The sequence below is a fragment of the Glycine max genome, chromosome 14 (genome assembly GCF_000004515.6).
Source record: "Glycine max cultivar Williams 82 chromosome 14, Glycine_max_v4.0, whole genome shotgun sequence".
NCBI classification, from domain to species: Eukaryota; Viridiplantae; Streptophyta; class Magnoliopsida; order Fabales; family Fabaceae; genus Glycine; species Glycine max.
In genome coordinates, this window is record NC_038250.2 from 2,215,868 (window position 1) to 2,233,745 (window position 17,878).

Below are 17,878 nucleotides of genomic sequence, written 5' to 3' on the forward strand. Positions count from 1 at the left end.
AATTTCATTAAAATTATTAATCCTGGCCAACACAGAAAAAAGTGAAGCTAACTGCACAACTGCAAGTCAGTATGCCAAATAACCTACCGGTCTTTCCCATTAAATAATTTAATTTCCTAAACTTTTTATTCTTCTTTCAATATTTTCTTCTAAAAAGTAAAAAACAAACACTCGAAAACGCAAATCTGGGGGAATATCATTATCACCAAAAACCCTTTGTGTTTGAGCTTCCGAGAAAGTCTTGATCTCCGCTCATGGCTTCTCCGGTAACTGATCAATCGACACCTTCTCTTTCTCACTCTCGTTGTGTGTTGTGTGTTTTTGAATCGCTGTTAATGACACTGAGCTGAATTTGCAATGACACAGCGAGCTGCAGAAAACACCGAGAATAGCTTGGAGAAGATCAAGCGCCAGCTCGCTTCCGCTTCCGGTAGAAACCTGTTGCAAGGACCACTTCTCAAGAGATCTGAAACCGTAATTCATTCACTCCCTTTATCTCAATACCTATTTTCTATTTCTCACTTCAATTTCACTTTATTTTCGCCTTTACTCTTTTTCTTTTTCCGAATTCCAATTGTTAATTTCCTATTCGATGTTCTGATCGTCTTATAGTTCCAACGCGTTCTGTTTTGTTATGTGTTTTATAATCGTTTGAATAGCCAAATATTATTGATTGATGCTTTTAGAAAAAAAAAAAAAAAAAAGCCAGTTCGTGTAAGAATCGCTTTTGTGTTCACAGCTGAGAAAATGGAACGAGCGTTGGGTCATCTTGGACCCGACTACGGGGAGAATGGAATACAAGTATGTGTTTGCATATTGGTTTCTGTTTGTGTGGGGAAACGGAAAATCACTTTGATTACTGATCTTCTGTATTGTTTTGAATGTTTTCCTTTCCTTAGGATAAGACGAAATGAACCTTCTGTTAAAGGAACAATTATATTTGACGCCAATAGCACCATCACCATATCTCCCGTGAATTTCCAGTAAGAATGGTGTTTTTAACATAAGCCTATTTTTCCTAGTTTCCAGATATGTTTTTATGAAATTTTGTTGCATGAATTTTCTTATACTGACATGGTTTTTTATTTACTTCTGTGTATTACAGCGGGCTTCCAAAGTACGATGGGTGCTGCTTTTGTATCCTTTTTGTCGCATTTACTACTTATGAATCATCAGGTTGTAGCAAATTGATGGAAGTCACTCTGCTTGTTACCTTAATTGCCTTCTTTAGATATTGGGACACCACAGAAAAAGGATTACTTCCTCTGTGCAGAGACTCCTGGTGCAGCTAGAGCATGGGTGTCAACTTTACAGTAAGTTTTATAATCTTAGAATGCATGTTTAAGTCTAACTCAACCTAAAAAGTTAGCTCATGGTGTGAGGGTTGCCCCTCACTTATATGTTATATTTTGACATTATCTTTGACCGATGTTATATGTTATATTTTGGCACTAACATGGTGGATAATCCTTTTAATGGATCTAGGACATCTTAGAATGTGGGTTTGAGCTTAACTCAACCCTAAAAGTTAGCTCATGGGATGAGGGTTGCCCCTCACTTATATATTATATTTTGGCACTATCTCTGACCGATGTATGACTTGGATTTTTTTCAATATAATCCCACACTTTTATCTCCCATTTCCCTCTGGGCCAAGTTCCAAGGAATATAATCTTATCCTTTTTATTTTATGTTGTCGAATGTATTAGTATAAATGTTATAATCCCTTTGTATTTCAAAAGTGTATAAAGAGGTGTAGCTTACAAATGAAATACTGCATGCTTGAACCTAAATGTACTAGTGCATTTGTTTTGAGTTTTATCATTTATTTTCTAGTTCCTTACAAAACTTTGTTTACTTTGTCATGCTTCAAATTATTGAGGATTCACAAGTCATAACTGCAGTTCTTCACAATTTTCTAACTCTTTTGAACAGTGTGTTTTTATATTCATTGGAATAGGCATTTGCTTGGAAAGGGAGACCTGCAGAATACTAATGTCATGTCATAGTTCAGCCTTTATATTTATGTTCCTTTTATTATTATTTATTATAACTATTATTTGTCTGGTGTTCTTGCTTTCCTGTCTAATAGCTGTAATTATTTTGTTGTCTGATTTATTTTATCATCTGACATTAGTGCAACTCAGTTGGTTCTAAAAGCCCATAAAGAAGCTGTGAATTCCTTAAGTGGGAATGGTTCTACAAAATTAGGAACTGTTGCAACAGTTGTTGCTGCAGCCAATTCAACAGCCTTGGAATGTTCAAAAGAAATTGAAGCAGCAATGCAGATTTCTTTGCGAAATGCTCTGGGAATGATGAATAATAGGACTACTGATGGTCCTATGGATGATTTAACAATCATGAAGGTACAATCTAGTTCTGGTTTATTCTGTCTTTCTTGTGCTCAAATGTATAGTTCAGCATTTGTGATGGTGCTGCAGAGAACTGCATAGTTATAGCTATTAATTTTTTTTTGGTAGCCTTTTATATACAAGGACTGATTTGGAAACCTTTTCTTTTTGTGCAAGGACTAGATTAAACATGTGTGTCATGTACAGTGATAAAAAGTTTAATTAAACTTTTTAATAATAAGCTAAAACTCTGAGGAAATTTTTTTTAGTACTATTCTTAGAAGGTAAAAAGAAAAGTGATATCATAAAAGTGTTTTTTTTGTCAAAGCTTAACCAAATGCACCCTTAACTAGATAGTTACTAGCTAGAACATTTTAATTTTTTTTTTTATGAATTTTGATTGTGTGATGCTTGGAACTAATTGTTGTACTTTTGTATAAATAATGGTTGTGGCAAGATACACAATATGGTTGAAATTGAATTATGATAAGGCTTCTTTGTATGCCTTTGTCATGTATTAAACAAAGAAATGTGTCTTTCCTTGTCATGGTATTGTTTGAAAATGCATGAATTACTCCTTCGATTTTGGGGTTAAGGGAGGTCTACCCTTTTCATCACTGTTTACTTGGCTAACTGACGTTTGCAGACTTATGATTTATGTTCACTTGCTTAGAAAAAGAAATGTAAGCAAAAAAAAGGAAGAAAGTATATTGTGGAATATCACTTTTTCTCTTATAGTATCTATTAAAGGGGGAGGGGGCGTAGTGGCCAAGATTTTGAAGAGGAAATGAGGATGGTGGATATAAATAGAGAATGTATTTGTTTTTTAATGTTTTTATGTTGGTATTTATTGTCTTCTTGGGTCTTTCGGTTCTGAAGATGCTACTCCACTCTACAGGAAACACTTAGAGTGAAGGATGAGGAGCTACAGAATTTGTCTCGAGACCTTCGGGCACGTGATTCAACTATAAAAGATATAGCAGATAAACTCTCTGAGACTGCTGAAGCTGCTGAGGCTGCAGCATCTGCTGCATATACTATGGATGAGCATCGGAGAATTGCTTGTGCAGAAATTGAGCGTTTGAATAATGATTCTGAGAAGCAGCAAGAGCTGTTTACACAGAAGGTATGCCATTTGGCTGGTTCATTTGAAAATATTTTTTGGCTGATGATTCAAGTGATTCTTGTTAAACTGCTTTTACAATTGACCCTAAGCTATTACTATGTACGGGTATTACTTGCAATGATATTGTCTTGAATGTTCATCTTGTCTTAAATTGTTTTTTTTGGGTAGCTGAAAGAGTCTGCAGAAAAGATTGTGGGCTTAAGCAAAGAAAGAGAGCAATTAATCAGGCAGAGAGATGCTGCTATTCAGGAAGCAAATATGTGGCGTTCTGAACTGGCAAAAGCTAGAGAGCATGATGTGATCTTAGAAGCAGCTGTAGTAAGAGCAGAAGAAAAGGTTAGGGTTGCAGAAGCAAATGCTGAAACTAGGATAAGGGAGGCTGTTCAGAGAGAATCCGCAGCATTAAAAGAGAAGGAAGAGCTTCTTGCATATGTGAATGTACTAAAAGCCCAACTTCAAAGGTCTAACACCTTATTTTCTTTTGCCCTTGCTTTTTATTTTGTTAAATTAGATTTGTTGGCTACTTCTGTTTTCCCACCTAAACATAAAGATGGAAATAGTATATATCAATACTTAGTGAAACAGGGAAATGGAAGGAGACTTTTGATGGTTTATTTGCCTTTTTGTGAGTTCATTGAGTTTGAATATCAGTATGAAATGTGGAGCATCATAAAACCAAAGTTGACATAGCAGATATTTTTCTTTTCAACAGGCAACACATTGATACAACTCAAGTTTTTGAGAAGACAGAGTCATGCTCAGATACAAAGCATGTTGACCCCACAGAAGAGAATGTGGATAAAGCATGCCTGAGTGTTTCTAGAGCCATCCCCGTCCCTGCAGAGAATGTAGTCCACATGGCAACAGATCAGGTGAACATTCAACCAGTTGGAGATAATGAATGGAGTGATATTCAGGCTACAGAGGCGAGGATAGCTGATGTAAGGGAAGTAGCTCCTGAAACTGATGGAAGCAGCTTGGATATTCCTGTGGTTAGCCAGCCTGGAACCAATCACCACCATGAACAAGGAGCTAACTCTTTCCATCAACCCTGATATGTTATTCACAAGTATACAACATAGAGCAAATTTCAACTTTAGGCATTGTATACCATTTTGTTGGATGATCGTGTAAACCATATTGTTTTCATTTTATCATTGCCTAATCAAGCTGCGTTATGACCTGCCCTGAAAGTGAATACCTTTTTTCTTATGTAAATGTAATGTAATACAACACGAGCTGACCGATAAATCATCTGTGATATGTAACATTTGATCAACGAATAGAGCCCTTTTTTTATCCACAATGAATTGAGGACCTTCAACAACAATTAAACTCAACTGAGCTTTTTCGAGTCCCATGGGATGGAGTATCATAAATATTGAAGAATTGACTAGAAAAAAGCCCACAAATGTTTTACGAATAACTTGAAGTAGGACTTTAGTGCGTGACTTTCTTTAGAATCGTTGCAACCTGACACTCCCTCTTTTCACCTCCTCCTAAGTTATGCCCTTTACTGGGATACCTATTGTATTAACAACTATTTTGTTTCCACCAAAAAAAAAAACAAAAACACAGACAGCATTGATGGGATTGCTAAGTGTTCACATCACTTCCCATTTCCAACCCGAATTTATCGGAGCGTTGTTAAAAGTGTTGACTTCGAAGTTATGTATGCGTCTAGATGAAAATGAAATATAAGGATACCGTTTGAATTGGCAAAATGTGGAAGAAATATTATGAAAGTGAGTGAATTTTATTACATATTTATTTATTTAATTAATTCGAGTGAAATGAAATATAATGAAAATTTTGTTTTGTTCTATCATAATATATCCAAAAAAGTTAAATTAGACCCAATGAATTTTGAGGACAAGTTTGTGTTATTTCAACCCAATTTTATGTGGTATATTCAATCCAGGAAGGGCGACTAATGGTGGTGTTTTTAGGAACTCCCTTGGTATGTTCATTGGTGCTTTTGTTGAGTCCTATGGGGTGTCCTCCTCCCATCATTCTGAGTTGCTGGCAGCCATGAGAGCCATTGAGCTTGCGCATGATAAAGGGTGGCATTTCCTTTGGTTAGAATGTGATTCGACTTTGGTAACTCTTGCTTGCAAGTCTCTTAACTTGGTCCTTTGGAACCTCCGTAATAAGATGAATTTTCGCATCTCCCATATTTTTAGAGAAGACAGCACTTAAGCAGATAAGTTAACGGCCTTAGAAGTGTATAGTTCTAATTTTTGTTGGTGGGACTTTTCCCCTTCTTTTATTTTAGATTATCTCTATAGAAACAACTCTTGTAAACCTTCCTATAGGTTTCATCGAGGGATTTAATTTTTGGTAATCTCTGTCATGGGTTGGTTTAGTCCCCCTTGTTTTTTGGTATAAGCTGTTTATTTTCCCCTGATTTAATTTTTGGTAATCTCTGTCATGGGTTGGTAATCTCTGTAAATGTAATGTCTACGGTCAGTTGTTATTATACACGACGGGTAAAGTTAATTAAATCAAATAATCAATACTTTGTTAATTATATTTAGACACACAAATAAAAAGGAACAAGAATTTTCCCCTAATGAGATTGATAAAAAAGAATAGAGGGTATCATATGTATGACAAATAATATCAAAACTATAACCCGTTCATACAATAATATATTTTGTCAAATGGGCCAAAGAAAAAATAACAAAATACTCCTATTTGGTCAAACTGAGAGATATTAAAAGTTTAAAACTATGTTACTGTTATTAGTGTAGTTTAAGCATCAAAATGCTCTTAAAATCTATTGAATTCTTTACTATGATCAGAAACCCTGGATGGATCAATGGCAAACTGAACCACAGATGTGAGATCATCCCAATTCTCATTAGCAAATTCCACATTATTATTCTGATGATGATTCCAAAAACTTGGAGCCTGAGCTACATTGCCTAATTGACCTAGAAATAAGTGGTTACGTTCAACGTCAACATGTCCATTAATAACTGGTTTCCTTTCATTTTGTAGAATGAGTTGTGGTGATGATGAGTTTGTGAAAGTCAAGTATGGCTTGCAGTTGTCAGATTCTAAGCTGCATGTTTTGGAACTTGAAGAGTTTGTGGGGTGATTTGGCTCAGTGATTGGTGCTGCCGAGTCTTTCAAATTTGGTGTGTACTTCTTGTAAGTTGGGACTCGTTTGAATATTCGGCATAGCGTCCACACTTCCTGCGAACCCCATAAATAAAAAGACATTCAAAAAAATTAAGACACATAAAAACTTGCAAACAAAAGAGACAGAATACTAGAGTTGACTAGGTCGATATCGCATTAACTGAGTGCCACAAAATGAAATAAATGCAATTTATGTAACGCTAAGAAGAGAGCCACACAAAATTTTCGAGGTGTATACAATTAATTGCGAGATTTCTTTTTACGTAAACCATCGTTAAGTAAATTAATAGCACAATTTTTGGTACTACTACTTTTATTTTTTCGTATGGTTGAGTGGGAAACCAACAATGCAAATTACTAATTTGATATGTAGTACTTCTACAAATAACTAATTTGATATGTAGTTCACTAGTTCATAATAAAGGTTTTTACCCTGTCAAAAAATAAATAAAGGGTTTTACACGATCATTAATTTTTCTATAAAAAGTTTTTTTGATAATTACATTTTTTTATTAATTTAAGTTAATTATATGGTTTAATGATAGTGTACTACTAACTTCATTGTTTTCTCTTTTCTTTAATTACTATTAAATCCCATTCGTTCAATTCAAAAGAGCTTGACGAGCCAATGACCTAAGAAACGTGTCACAAACACAAATTAGACTAGACTGAACATATTGAAAGCAACCAATATATATATATATATATATATATATATATATATATATATATATATATATATATATAGAGAGAGAGAGAGAGAGAGAGAGAGAGAGAGAGAGAGAGAGAGAGAGAGAGAGGAACCAACATGTATGTTATGAATTTTAATACGTTAATTGTATTTATTTAATTCTATAAATTAAAGTTTAGGGATTTTAGTTTAATTAAAACTCCATTATAATATATTATAAAACAAGATATTCCAAGCATATATTTTAATTTTTTTTAGCTAATAGGCAAATAGTATAAACTTAACTTGTTGTGCAAGAAAGTGCAACACCCGTATCCTGACATATAGGCAGTGGAGCCAAAATTTATGGGTTTTTCATGCATTGTACATGCCAAGTGTGCTAGAAGTTTGAGACCCAAGATTATATATAAACATTTTTTAATAACAGAATATTAAGTGTATATAGTAACTACCTTAATTTTAAGTTTAGGTCTACAAATCATAAGGAAGGCTAATTAACTACTAGGAAGTATAGATACAATTCGGGATATGCATAAAATACATATGATAACATACATAACAAAATTTGAAAATTACAGAAAACGTTGAAGCTATAATATAGTATGTAAATTAATATAAAGTTAATATAAAATAATGTTTAAATCACCAGAAACAAATCATGTTTTAAAAATGAATACAAAGCATTATGAACATAATAAAATATAATAGAAAAAATCATCTAATTGTTGTGATGAGTATACACAAGTTTGAAAAAATTATAAAAAATACAATATTACAATTAAAAAATTTATACAATATTCGACATGGTTACGTATACAGCTACGGCACAACACAATTCTTATTTGAAAGTGTCATGTCCTTCTTTGCTAAATTATTTCAGCCTAGAAGAGTTTATGTGATTATTTAATAAATAAATTGGTTCATGTGTCTTTATCTATATACATTTCTCCCTTTTGGGGTCTAATAAACGTGCTTCTGACTTTAGAATATAATTTATAAGTACAATTGTTTGTTTGTGGTCTTCTTGAGTATGAACAAGATTCTAACCCCGAATCTCAGAAACTGTTGTGGTCGTTTGACTATGTTATCTCAGATTTGTCTTTACATGCGGTTCTAGATGGTTTATTTCCCATTATATATTTTATACTTCTTTTAAATACATGCAACATAAAAAAGAAATTTAAAACACTGTCTTCTTAGATTATAAAAAATATATAGTGTATGCACTTATGTACAGATTTTTTATACTGTATGATTCAATTATAAATTATTATTAATTTTTATAATAACTATTTAGTATTGTAAAAGTTATTTATTAGTTATGATTTCTGATTCGTTAATTATGTAAAATTTTGTAGGCTAACGATCCATAGATATTAAGGAAACAAAGAGTAACATATGTATAATTGACTTACAGCTTCTTGAACATCATTGGCATCATTAGCTTGTGGATTATTGCTAGTTTTTCCATTGGGTGGGAGGCGAAACTCGTGCATCATCCAATCAGTTTTGGTACCTTTACCAGCACTTCCACGATAGTAGACCAATGATTTCTTTAGACCAATGCATTCTTGGGGTTCTCTAACACAGTATATAGGCTTGTCAATCCCTGTGGCTTTCCAAAATCCAGAACCTGTCACTCTATTAGGCCTTATGCTGTTCCTGTATTTTCTCCCTCTTATGCAAAAGAAGTACCATTCCTTCTCCCCAACTGAACTCACTTCTTCATGCATTAATTAATTAGTTATCAGCATACAAAAAAAGGACTTGAGATTATAAATCATGAATTAATCCATACAATAAATGTATAAAATCAAAATGGGGTGGCTAGTTAGTTGCACACCTAACTAGCTAGCCTAGAATCGAAAGCCAGCTACATGTACATATCATGCCTATATACACCAAATCTGTCTTCTTTTTCAATTTATATTTTATCCAATAACATATTATTGAAGCCTGAGTTTCTACATCTTCACATGAAAACTTCGCAAATTAAGTTTATCCATATAATTAATAATTAAGATGTGCTAATTAAGTTTATATATATATATATGCTTTCTTTGGTTAAGCTTAATTAATTATCCTAGCTTGTTTCATTCAATTTATATATATCAAACACTCTAGTCCTTAATTATTGAATTATATATATCAAGAATCATAACCAAACTCGTGAAATTTATCTGCTGCAGCAGAAACAAAAGGATTCACTTTCAGTAACTAATACTATATATTAAAGAGGAAGCTGATCTTACTTGGAAGATCCCATGGATCATATTTGTAGATGTCAATCTGTTTGATGAGTTCAATTCTCAGAGGCTTCTTCTCCACCTTTCGTCTCAGATAAAACCCCACAAGTTCTTCATCTGTTGGATGGAATCTAAACCCAGGAAGCACAACTTCTTCTTCTTTCTTGTCATCATCATCATCAGAGTTATGTAACTTGGCCACATCCATTATTAGTCTGTGTGCAACACTTGAAAACTTGGGAACCTTCATATAACGTGTAAATTATTATTTTCCTCCTTTCCACGTATTTATATTAATTTTTGTCACCTCATTGTGTAAATTGAAAGTTTTTGACCTGATGATACATATCAATTTATTTAGGTGCCTCCAAAAGACAAAGGTTAATTAATCGAGAAAGGTGAAATGCCAATGACAAGAATTTTGAATCGATGTTAGCTTTGAGGGCAACAACGGAGTAAAGTCTACAAGAGTGGGCGCAACTTTGACTATTACATACATATATGGATCGGAATGGAACAGATATTTGCAATTAAGAAGGGAAAAGTCGGAATGGAACAGATATTTGCAATTAAGAAGGGAAAAAGTCAAAAGAGATTTCAAAGGCATAATTTATTTTTAGAGAATTTTCCAAAAGCTAACTTTAACAAAAAAAAATTAATCAGAATTACTTTGTAGTTCTAAATATTTTCAAAATTATTAACTTTTTTCAAATAAGTTTAAATATATTTTTCGTTCTTATAATTTAATTTTTTTATTTTTATCTTTATAATTTTTTTTCGTTTTAATTCTTATAAGATGTATTTGTTTTGTTTCTCATTCTTAACTTTAAGGACAATTTATTTTATAAGAACATTTTATATAAAAAAAAATGTCATTGTTGCAAATGTATTTAAACCTTCCAAATATTGACTTCTACCTTTCTAAAAGACATTTTGCCATAGTTGCATATTTGTCCTGAACCAATTAATTCTAATATGAAGTATTCTTCTTTTTATACATACGATAACAAGAAATTAGAAATACAAGCATGAATTTTCTTCGTCCCTTCTCGCTTTAAGTATTTGCTTTGATCCTCAATAATTCATACGTGACAATATGAGGTGACTCAAAACTTTTATCTGGAGTGACTCCTGGGTGATGTCACTTTTAAGTTTAGGTCTTTATCATAAAGCAACAGGTTTTGTCTATTTTTAGATTCTCATTAATGATAAGGACTAGTGACAACAATAAGAAGCAAAAACCCAAATCACGAGCCTTCAGATTAACAATCTATCTTCAATTAAGTTTCTGCAATTCATTGAGACGAGACTTAAGAGCCACTCTTATCTAATTCTCCAACATTTGAATTGATTAACTGAGAATTGAGAACACATATTAGATCTGTTTGTTCTCCTTTTTATCTTCTTTGGTACAATAACAATAGAAAAGTTTTTAACCTATTCGCTAAACTCCTTTACCACTAGGCTTCAATTTAGTGGCTTATGCTCTTATTTTTTATGTTATGCATGTTAGGAAGGAAATTGTGGTGTTACATAGTAATCAAGAAATCTATACGGCAAGAATTGTTGTCTATTTTATGTAATAATGCATCATATCATACGCAGGCAAACATCTTTGTGCTACTTGAAGCAGAGTTTAAGTCATTACTACAAATCAAGGTCGTGATGCTTTCTTTGATATAAACTCATCAGATTGAGTGTTGAATTTCTCAATCAATTCCATCACATTGATTTTTCCAAGAGCTGGTTGTGTCACGTACACTATCTTTACCGGAGAAACATTTTCATTTTCATTTTCAAGTAGTATAAATTTGTTGCCCATAGCTTTGTCTTCCTCCTTGAACTTCCAGAAGAGTTTACTCTTGGCTTTGGATTCCAGTCTTTCTTGGTTCATCATCATGAATGAATGCTAGAAGAGCAGAAAGCGCACTTAATCTAAGAACAAAGAAAAAATGTTACACAAACATCACTTAAGTTTCTAATGTTGTACTTATTAATAGAGCCAAAGTGTACTAGAATAATGATTGCTTCCGTTCTTGTAATTGGCACATTCTAGGATCTAACAAGCTCAAGACACCTTGTGGAAGATGCATATTTCGAGAAAACACAATGATTAAAATCTTTGATTCTCCAATGGCATTGGATAGAGCAGTGGAAGAGGATCCCCTATCCTCAGGTCCCTATCATCAAGGAAAATGTTTCATCTATGACGTTTTCCTCAGTTTCAGACGCCAATTTTAAAATTTTGAAATTAATGTTACTAATTTGAAAATTCTTAAATGAAAAAGAAATAAGGAAGACCAAATAAAATTCTTTTATGACAAATGGATTGGTTTATTTAAATTATTATTATTTAACAAAACTCTAATGATATTTTTTTCTTAAATTGTTTCATATATGATTTTGTTAACACTATAGCAAAATAATAAAAATTATGTATTTATATATCAATGGTAAAAAAATTTACCAATTCAATATATGTCAAAGGTAGAAAAAAAAATACTATTTTAATATTTGTATAATTTAGTTTTCAAAAGTTCTAAGTTACTCCCCTATTAGTCCTAAGTTATTCACTTTTTTGTCATTTCATTAAATTTAGGATTAAATTAAAAAAAATACATTTAGAAATTAAAAAGAGAGTGACTTTAGACTTTCGTGGACTAAATTGTAGAAAGACACATATCTAGTAACAAGTTAAATCAGAACACGTGAACTACAACAAATGAGCATGGAAGGAGGATATTTTTGGCTGTAATCTTGTTATGGATCAGGGAATATGGTCAAAATTGTTATTTTATAATTTAATGCATAGAGCATTTAAATAGGCCTTTGCCATTTAATGTTATGTGAAATCTTATTTGTACTGGGTGCCACAACTTATGATAACTCTCACGGATTTAATAAATATTTTGTTGTTAAAGAAAAAACAACTTCTCACTTTCACAAGCCAAATTACGAGTTTGATTTTAATGACAAATATTTATTTCATATAGTAAATTTATAATAAATATTTTTTTCCTAAAGATTAGGGGTGTTCATGAATAATTAATTTGAATTGAGTATGAGTGTATGACTAAATTCGTGACTTGAACTTGTCAAAATAGTTTAGATTGGATTAAATTTTAACCTTTTTTTTCCATCATTTAGATTGGATGAAGAAGGGTTGAGGCTGGGAAAGATGAGAAAGAGACGTCAAGGGTGTTAGATGATGGTTCTTTTTTCTTTTTATCTTTTACTAGTGGCACCCTTACTTCTAATACTTGCATCTCTTTTTTGTTGTGGTTTAAATTTTTGAACTAAAATAAAGATTGGAGTAATTTTTAGTTGTCATTATATTAAATCATTTCAAAATTTAAAGGTTAATAAAATACTAGCATTTTTGGTAGAAATTAAAAGAAATGATTAAAATGAGACACTTTAGAAATTTAAAGGATCAAAAATTTAATGTATTAGAATGAAACAAGTGTAAAATATATAATGGGTCAAAAATGATATTAAACTCATAATATATAATTCATTAAGTTTGTATGGGAAAAAACTTGTATTATAAAATTGTGTAAAATTAGTTGTATGTTTGATGTTATTATAATAATAATTAATGTTATTATCATTTAATAGTCAATTTTAATTTTTTGAGTAACAATAATCATTTAATACGTGTATGAATTAATCTACGTCCTATTACGTTGCAAGATTAATATATATTTATCCTATTAATAATTCTAATTTAATTTCCCTCGCTGGGACCACTTCAAAATTCAAATTCGACTCTCAGGGACGGAGGCACCTCACTGCGCCAGACACTTCTCTCTCTCTCTCTCTCTCTCTCGATTCTCAACTGAATTCCAAGTTAAGGTTTCTGAATTCCCTGATATGCTGAGGAGCGTGTTAGGGTTCATGATCCGTTTCTTCTTCCGATCCTTCACCAAAGCGATGGGCTTCTTCTTCGCGTGCTTCAGGATCAGAGACAATCGCCGCACAAACACATCGCAATTGATTACCTCCTCCACTCAATCCACCGTAACATTTCGCATTTCGCATTTGTCTTTGCTGTTTTCACGAATTACTTTATTTTTTTAATAGTAATTAGAATTTTCGCTGTGTGGAAAGCCAGGGTGTTGTGGTATCTCGAAATCGCTCGTCTTCTTTATTATCTGAAGGTACTTTTTTTTTTTTTTTTTTCCTTCATTTTCTTTCTTTTCGCTTTTACGTTTTCTTTTTTATTTTTCCCGCTAATTTTGTGATATAACCTTTTTAGAAGAGAGAGATGATTCTGCGAGGATTGATGGTGTTGGGTTTGAGGGAGATTTCCAGGGGCTTAAGGATGAGGTATTTTCATATTGTTATTGATATTGGTATTGCACTATTACTGCAGCTGAAATGATTTTTTTAATGGTTTTTCTCAGGTGTTTGGTTGTTTTAATTTTTGTATTTTTTGTTTGAACTAGTTAGGGCATCGAGTAAAATAATGTTCAATTTTTATCTTGTGAATTCGCATTAAGCTGGGCAAAATGGAATCTGCAAACTGACATAGTATAGGTTTCTTAGTTGTTCTTGGACAGTTGTGAATTTGTAAATTTTACGAACCTTCATGAATGTAGTATAAAGAAAAAATATGGAAAGCAATAGAGTGATTTCATAAACCTTTTCTGTTAAACATACTGGAAACAATTGAATAATGACAACAATTAAGACCATTAGTTAGCTTTTTTCAATTTTGGCTTGTGAAAAGTCAGTCATGTCATCTATCACTCTTTCTATGATCTGCTGTGTCCTCATGTTATACCTGTTTTGTATCCAATGCCTAGAGGATTATACGTGCACCATGGTATATATCAAATTTCAAATACTTTCAAGTTACTCTTAGAATTTGTTTTTTTTTTTTTCTTCTTGCATTTTTTATGGGTTGTATTCATTTTGTTATTGTCAATTGAATTTTGATGATCTCACTATATAAACTCTTTCTACAGGCTATGTTTCTTAAAGCTTGTGGGACCTTAGCAGGAACACCTGCTGAAATTCGTAAAGCATCTGAGAAGTTGAAATCACTTGCTCCTGATAAAGATTCAGACCCTTCAAGATTTCATTCTTGGCTTCCTAACACGTCTGTGGAGAAACTGCAGCTGGATGTCCAACCATTTGATCCACCAACTCCCATAAATCTTTGCCAAAAATTGGGAAATAGCATGGATTCATTTGAGCACACACCAAGCAGGTTATTCATGACTTTATTTTTTTTTTTCTGTTAATGCTGATATTGAATGATGATGAATTTGAACAAGTTATATTTTAGTCAATTTGCATGATAGGTGAATCTTCAATTATTACTCTCAATTTTTATAGTAAGCTTTAGATACATTCCTAATAGTTAGAGCTCCTGGTATAGCAACTGCATTTTAACTATAATATAGAATCAGACAATTCGTTTTGCTTTTAAAAAAAAGTGCATTCATTCTGCTTTTAAAAAAAAAGTGCCCTTCAAATGGTTCCTGCATCCTTTCTTTCATATTTTGGATTTTAGATAATTACTTAATTGTATGATTGTTGGTTGGAACTTAGAATTGTCCATTGATAATTATATTGGAGGGAGGACTAGAACCTGATCAGATGTTAATTTCATTTCTTTTGCAGCCGTATCTCCAAAGCACAAGATACTGAAGATGACTCTGTTGACTATATGGAAAAAAATTGGTCAGGGAACCTTCATACGGCGGATAGGTCTGAAAGGAATGCAGCTTTGGTTTCACCTTTGCTAGCCACATATACTCAGAGAAAGAACAAGTCTGTTCGTTTTGAAAGTGAAACTGACTTGGCAACCTATGGAAGCTCATCAGATGATTGGCATATGAAGGAAAACAAGTCACCAAATAGCCAAAGTGCATATAAACCATCTCCTTATCCTACCCCGTTGAAGTTATTTGACGAGATGCAAACACCAGGAACTGTGTACCCTGCATCATTAGAAGAGTTACGTACGGGTAAGGCTCAAGTTCGGTCCCAGTTTGTCTATCCAACTAACAAACCAGGTGATAATGTCTTCTGGTGCAAAATACTCGAGGAGAGAGATTTTAACCTTGAAGAAGATTCAAGTGAGCTGAGTGATTTGGTTGAGAAAGCTCAAAATGAAACTCCTACCCCAGAAAAAGGGTCCAAGAAATTTTCAAAAGAAAATGACGATGAGGTCAAATCAAATTTGTCTGCTAGAATAAGTCCTGTGTCAACCATCAAGGAGCATTCGCCTATGCCATTTAAGTGGTGGTATGACAATGGCATCCCGAATTCAACAACTAAGTACAAGGAGGTATGGCTTGTAATCATTATCATTATTTGTTATAAGGTTTCTAAATCTATATACAGCATCTGATTAGTGCTCATTGTCCCTAGGACCAGAAAGTAAAATGGCATGCAACCCCATTTGAAGAGAGGCTGGATAAGGCACTGTCTGAGAATTTTATATCTCAAAGGTATCTCTAGTTAATAATTGATTGTAATCTGTTTACCTGATAAGAAGGATTAACGGAGCAAAAAGAAGAAAAAAATCTTTAACCTTGTAGAATTTCTGTTAACCATGACAAGTGACAATTTCAGTTGGTGCATGTTATGCTTGCCATATATATAATGTGCTGGATGTTAGTAATGGTTGATTTTTGTTGACACTAGAAATTTCACTTGAGTTTAGCACATTTGAAGGATAAAAAATCATTCCAAATGGTTGAAGAATACCCATTTGTTCGGCATGTCTAGTGTTAACTCATTGCCAAGTGTACCAATTTATCCAGGTAGTATTTTAAAATGGTAAGATCGAGTATCGTTTCCACAGGGATTTTGTTTGTGCTCAAGCTAGCGCATATTCAATTTGTGTGCAATCAATGAATAAATTGGAGAAAGGCTAAGTAAATCATTTTTGTTTGCAAAGTAGACGATGAAGGGCTCAAATATACAAAAGGATGTAAAAGGTGAAGGGATAAGGAATGGATATGAATCCATGGATGAGAATGAGCTCCTAATGATTGCCTTCCTCCTCTAGCTCAAGCTTTTGGGTTCTCTATCTTTTGAACGAGCTCTCTTTCTTCTCTCCGTTTTTCACATAAAAACCCTTCCTGAGTTTGAGATTTTGCGACGACGCGTTGAGCGCGAGTAAGTGGTTGGGCGCTAAGCGCGCCATGTGCGCTAAGCGCCCCTTTGCCTGACTGCAGGTTCTCTATGCTGCTTCTTCGCGCTGAACGGAAACCTTACCGCTAAGCGACAATAGCTCGCTAAGCAAGCTTAGCGCGTTGAGCGTGAACCATCAGACTTCAACTTTTCTCTCTATCCCTTGCTAATATATCTGCAAAATAAAAACCATCAAAACATATAAATTAGCAGTTTAAGGCACCTACTGCACAAAAACTTAGAGGATGCCGAAATTCCAATGATTCACACAAAAAGAAGCAATAGAAATGAAAGAATATTACTAATTCTTGTATGTTTTAATTAGATAATCTACTTATGCACATCAGTTATCATCTAGTTGCATCTAATCCATTGTTTTTATAAATTATTTGTTTTATTTTGTTAGAGAATTTGCTGTTTTTATTTTGAAATAGCTGTATTGTATTGTTTTATTTCTAAGTTGTTGATTCTTAATATATGAATGTATAAATGTCCTTATAATTTGATATTTGATTTACAGGAAGCTTGTTTGTGGGAAACCAGTGGAATTTGATGAGATTGAAGAAAGTGATACTACATTATCTCAGCTATAGTCGGAGACTCATTTGCTGCCTGTGGTGGCTTTTTGATATCTGTATATGTCCATCCCATCCCGTTGTAGTCACTTATATGGGAAGTAATTCAATATTCTGGAAACTAAGTACGAATAAACATCATTCAGCATGCTGGTTGCTTTGTATCAGCAGTTGATTATACAAATTTTGCAGTACCATAGAACTATATATATGCGTAAGAAGTGAGGAAAATTTTCATTCACAGGAGGAAAGTGATAGAACTGAATGGTTTTGGATAAGAACGGTAGGAAGCTTAGATCTGTACAGTCAGATTTCTTTCATGATTTCTTCTCATGAGAAGCTGCTGATCATTCTGTGAATAAATTGATATTTGTTAGTCGTGGATATAAAAAGGTGACATTATTTTTTTTTGTGAAAAAGTGTCTATTTTTTTAAAAAATTAAGTTGAAAGACTTAAAAGAACAATTGGCCAATCTTTTGAGGGGTCTTTCTATGATGTTTCCCATTTTAATAAAGAGAAGATCATTATTCTTTCCTAGTGCATTTACAATTACAAGATTTCTTTCACAAACAAATAGTGGTGCTGCAAG

The 17,878-nt window shown here is 33.0% G+C and overlaps 3 protein-coding genes and 1 long non-coding RNA gene across 5 annotated transcripts; 2 read left to right on the forward strand and 2 right to left on the reverse strand.

Annotated features, from left to right (window-relative positions):
- Positions 1–85: 85 nt before the first annotated feature.
- LOC100792926 (switch-associated protein 70) lies at positions 86–4,660 on the forward strand. The gene is made up of 10 exons (XM_003545213.5): positions 86–266; positions 367–474; positions 740–801; positions 900–983; positions 1,106–1,137; positions 1,232–1,313; positions 2,138–2,366; positions 3,250–3,477; positions 3,646–3,938; positions 4,190–4,660. The coding sequence occupies exons 1-10, from the start codon at positions 255–257 to the stop codon at positions 4,530–4,532; spliced, it is 1,473 nt and encodes a 490-aa protein (XP_003545261.1). The 5' UTR covers positions 86–254; the 3' UTR covers positions 4,533–4,660.
- A 1,254-nt stretch (positions 4,661–5,914) lies between these two features.
- NAC42-2 (NAC domain-containing protein 42-like) lies at positions 5,915–10,007 on the reverse strand. 2 transcript variants are annotated; one of them, NM_001255599.3, is made up of 3 exons: positions 9,568–9,820; positions 8,731–9,035; positions 5,915–6,678 (listed from the first exon to the last, which is right to left on the reverse strand). In NM_001255599.3, exons 1-3 carry the CDS (start codon positions 9,809–9,811, stop codon positions 6,250–6,252), a joined length of 978 nt encoding a protein of 325 aa, NP_001242528.2. In that variant the 5' UTR covers positions 9,812–9,820; the 3' UTR covers positions 5,915–6,249. The 2 variants fall into 2 exon arrangements, with proteins under 2 accessions (NP_001242528.2, XP_006595570.2); XM_006595507.4 differs by having other exon boundaries at positions 6,197–6,678; positions 8,731–9,038; positions 9,568–10,007.
- A 3,344-nt stretch (positions 10,008–13,351) lies between these two features.
- LOC100799259 (uncharacterized) lies at positions 13,352–17,672 on the forward strand. Its single transcript, NM_001252840.2, has 7 exons — positions 13,352–13,581; positions 13,676–13,721; positions 13,820–13,890; positions 14,532–14,776; positions 15,193–15,862; positions 15,946–16,025; positions 17,234–17,672. Exons 1-7 carry the CDS (start codon positions 13,435–13,437, stop codon positions 17,304–17,306), a joined length of 1,332 nt encoding a protein of 443 aa, NP_001239769.1. The 5' UTR covers positions 13,352–13,434; the 3' UTR covers positions 17,307–17,672.
- Positions 16,452–17,420, reverse strand: LOC106795717 (uncharacterized). The gene is made up of 2 exons (XR_001384451.2): positions 17,291–17,420; positions 16,452–16,888 (listed from the first exon to the last, which is right to left on the reverse strand). It is a non-coding gene; the product is annotated as an uncharacterized lncRNA (long non-coding RNA).
- Positions 17,673–17,878: the final 206 nt, after the last annotated feature.

Bases quoted from the DNA above. Each gene is read 5' to 3' on its own strand.
- LOC100799259 (NM_001252840.2), top strand. From the start codon at position 13,435: ATGCTGAGGAGCGTGTTAGGGTTCATGATCCGTTTCTTCTTCCGATCC. The intron at 13,722-13,819 runs GTACTTTTTTTT...TAACCTTTTTAG, and splicing joins GTCTTCTTTATTATCTGAAG to AAGAGAGAGATGATTCTGCG. The intron at 13,891-14,531 runs GTATTTTCATAT...CTCTTTCTACAG, and splicing joins TCCAGGGGCTTAAGGATGAG to GCTATGTTTCTTAAAGCTTG.
- NAC42-2 (XM_006595507.4), bottom strand. From the start codon at position 9,811: ATGAAGGTTCCCAAGTTTTCAAGTGTTGCACACAGACTAATAATGGAT. The intron at 9,039-9,567 runs GTAAGATCAGCT...TAATGCATGAAG, and splicing joins TGATCCATGGGATCTTCCAA to AAGTGAGTTCAGTTGGGGAG. The intron at 6,679-8,730 runs GTAAGTCAATTA...TGGGGTTCGCAG, and splicing joins CCAATGATGTTCAAGAAGCT to GAAGTGTGGACGCTATGCCG.
- LOC100792926 (XM_003545213.5), top strand. The intron at 984-1,105 runs GTAAGAATGGTG...TGTGTATTACAG, and splicing joins ATATCTCCCGTGAATTTCCA to CGGGCTTCCAAAGTACGATG. The intron at 1,314-2,137 runs GTAAGTTTTATA...ATCTGACATTAG, and splicing joins GCATGGGTGTCAACTTTACA to TGCAACTCAGTTGGTTCTAA.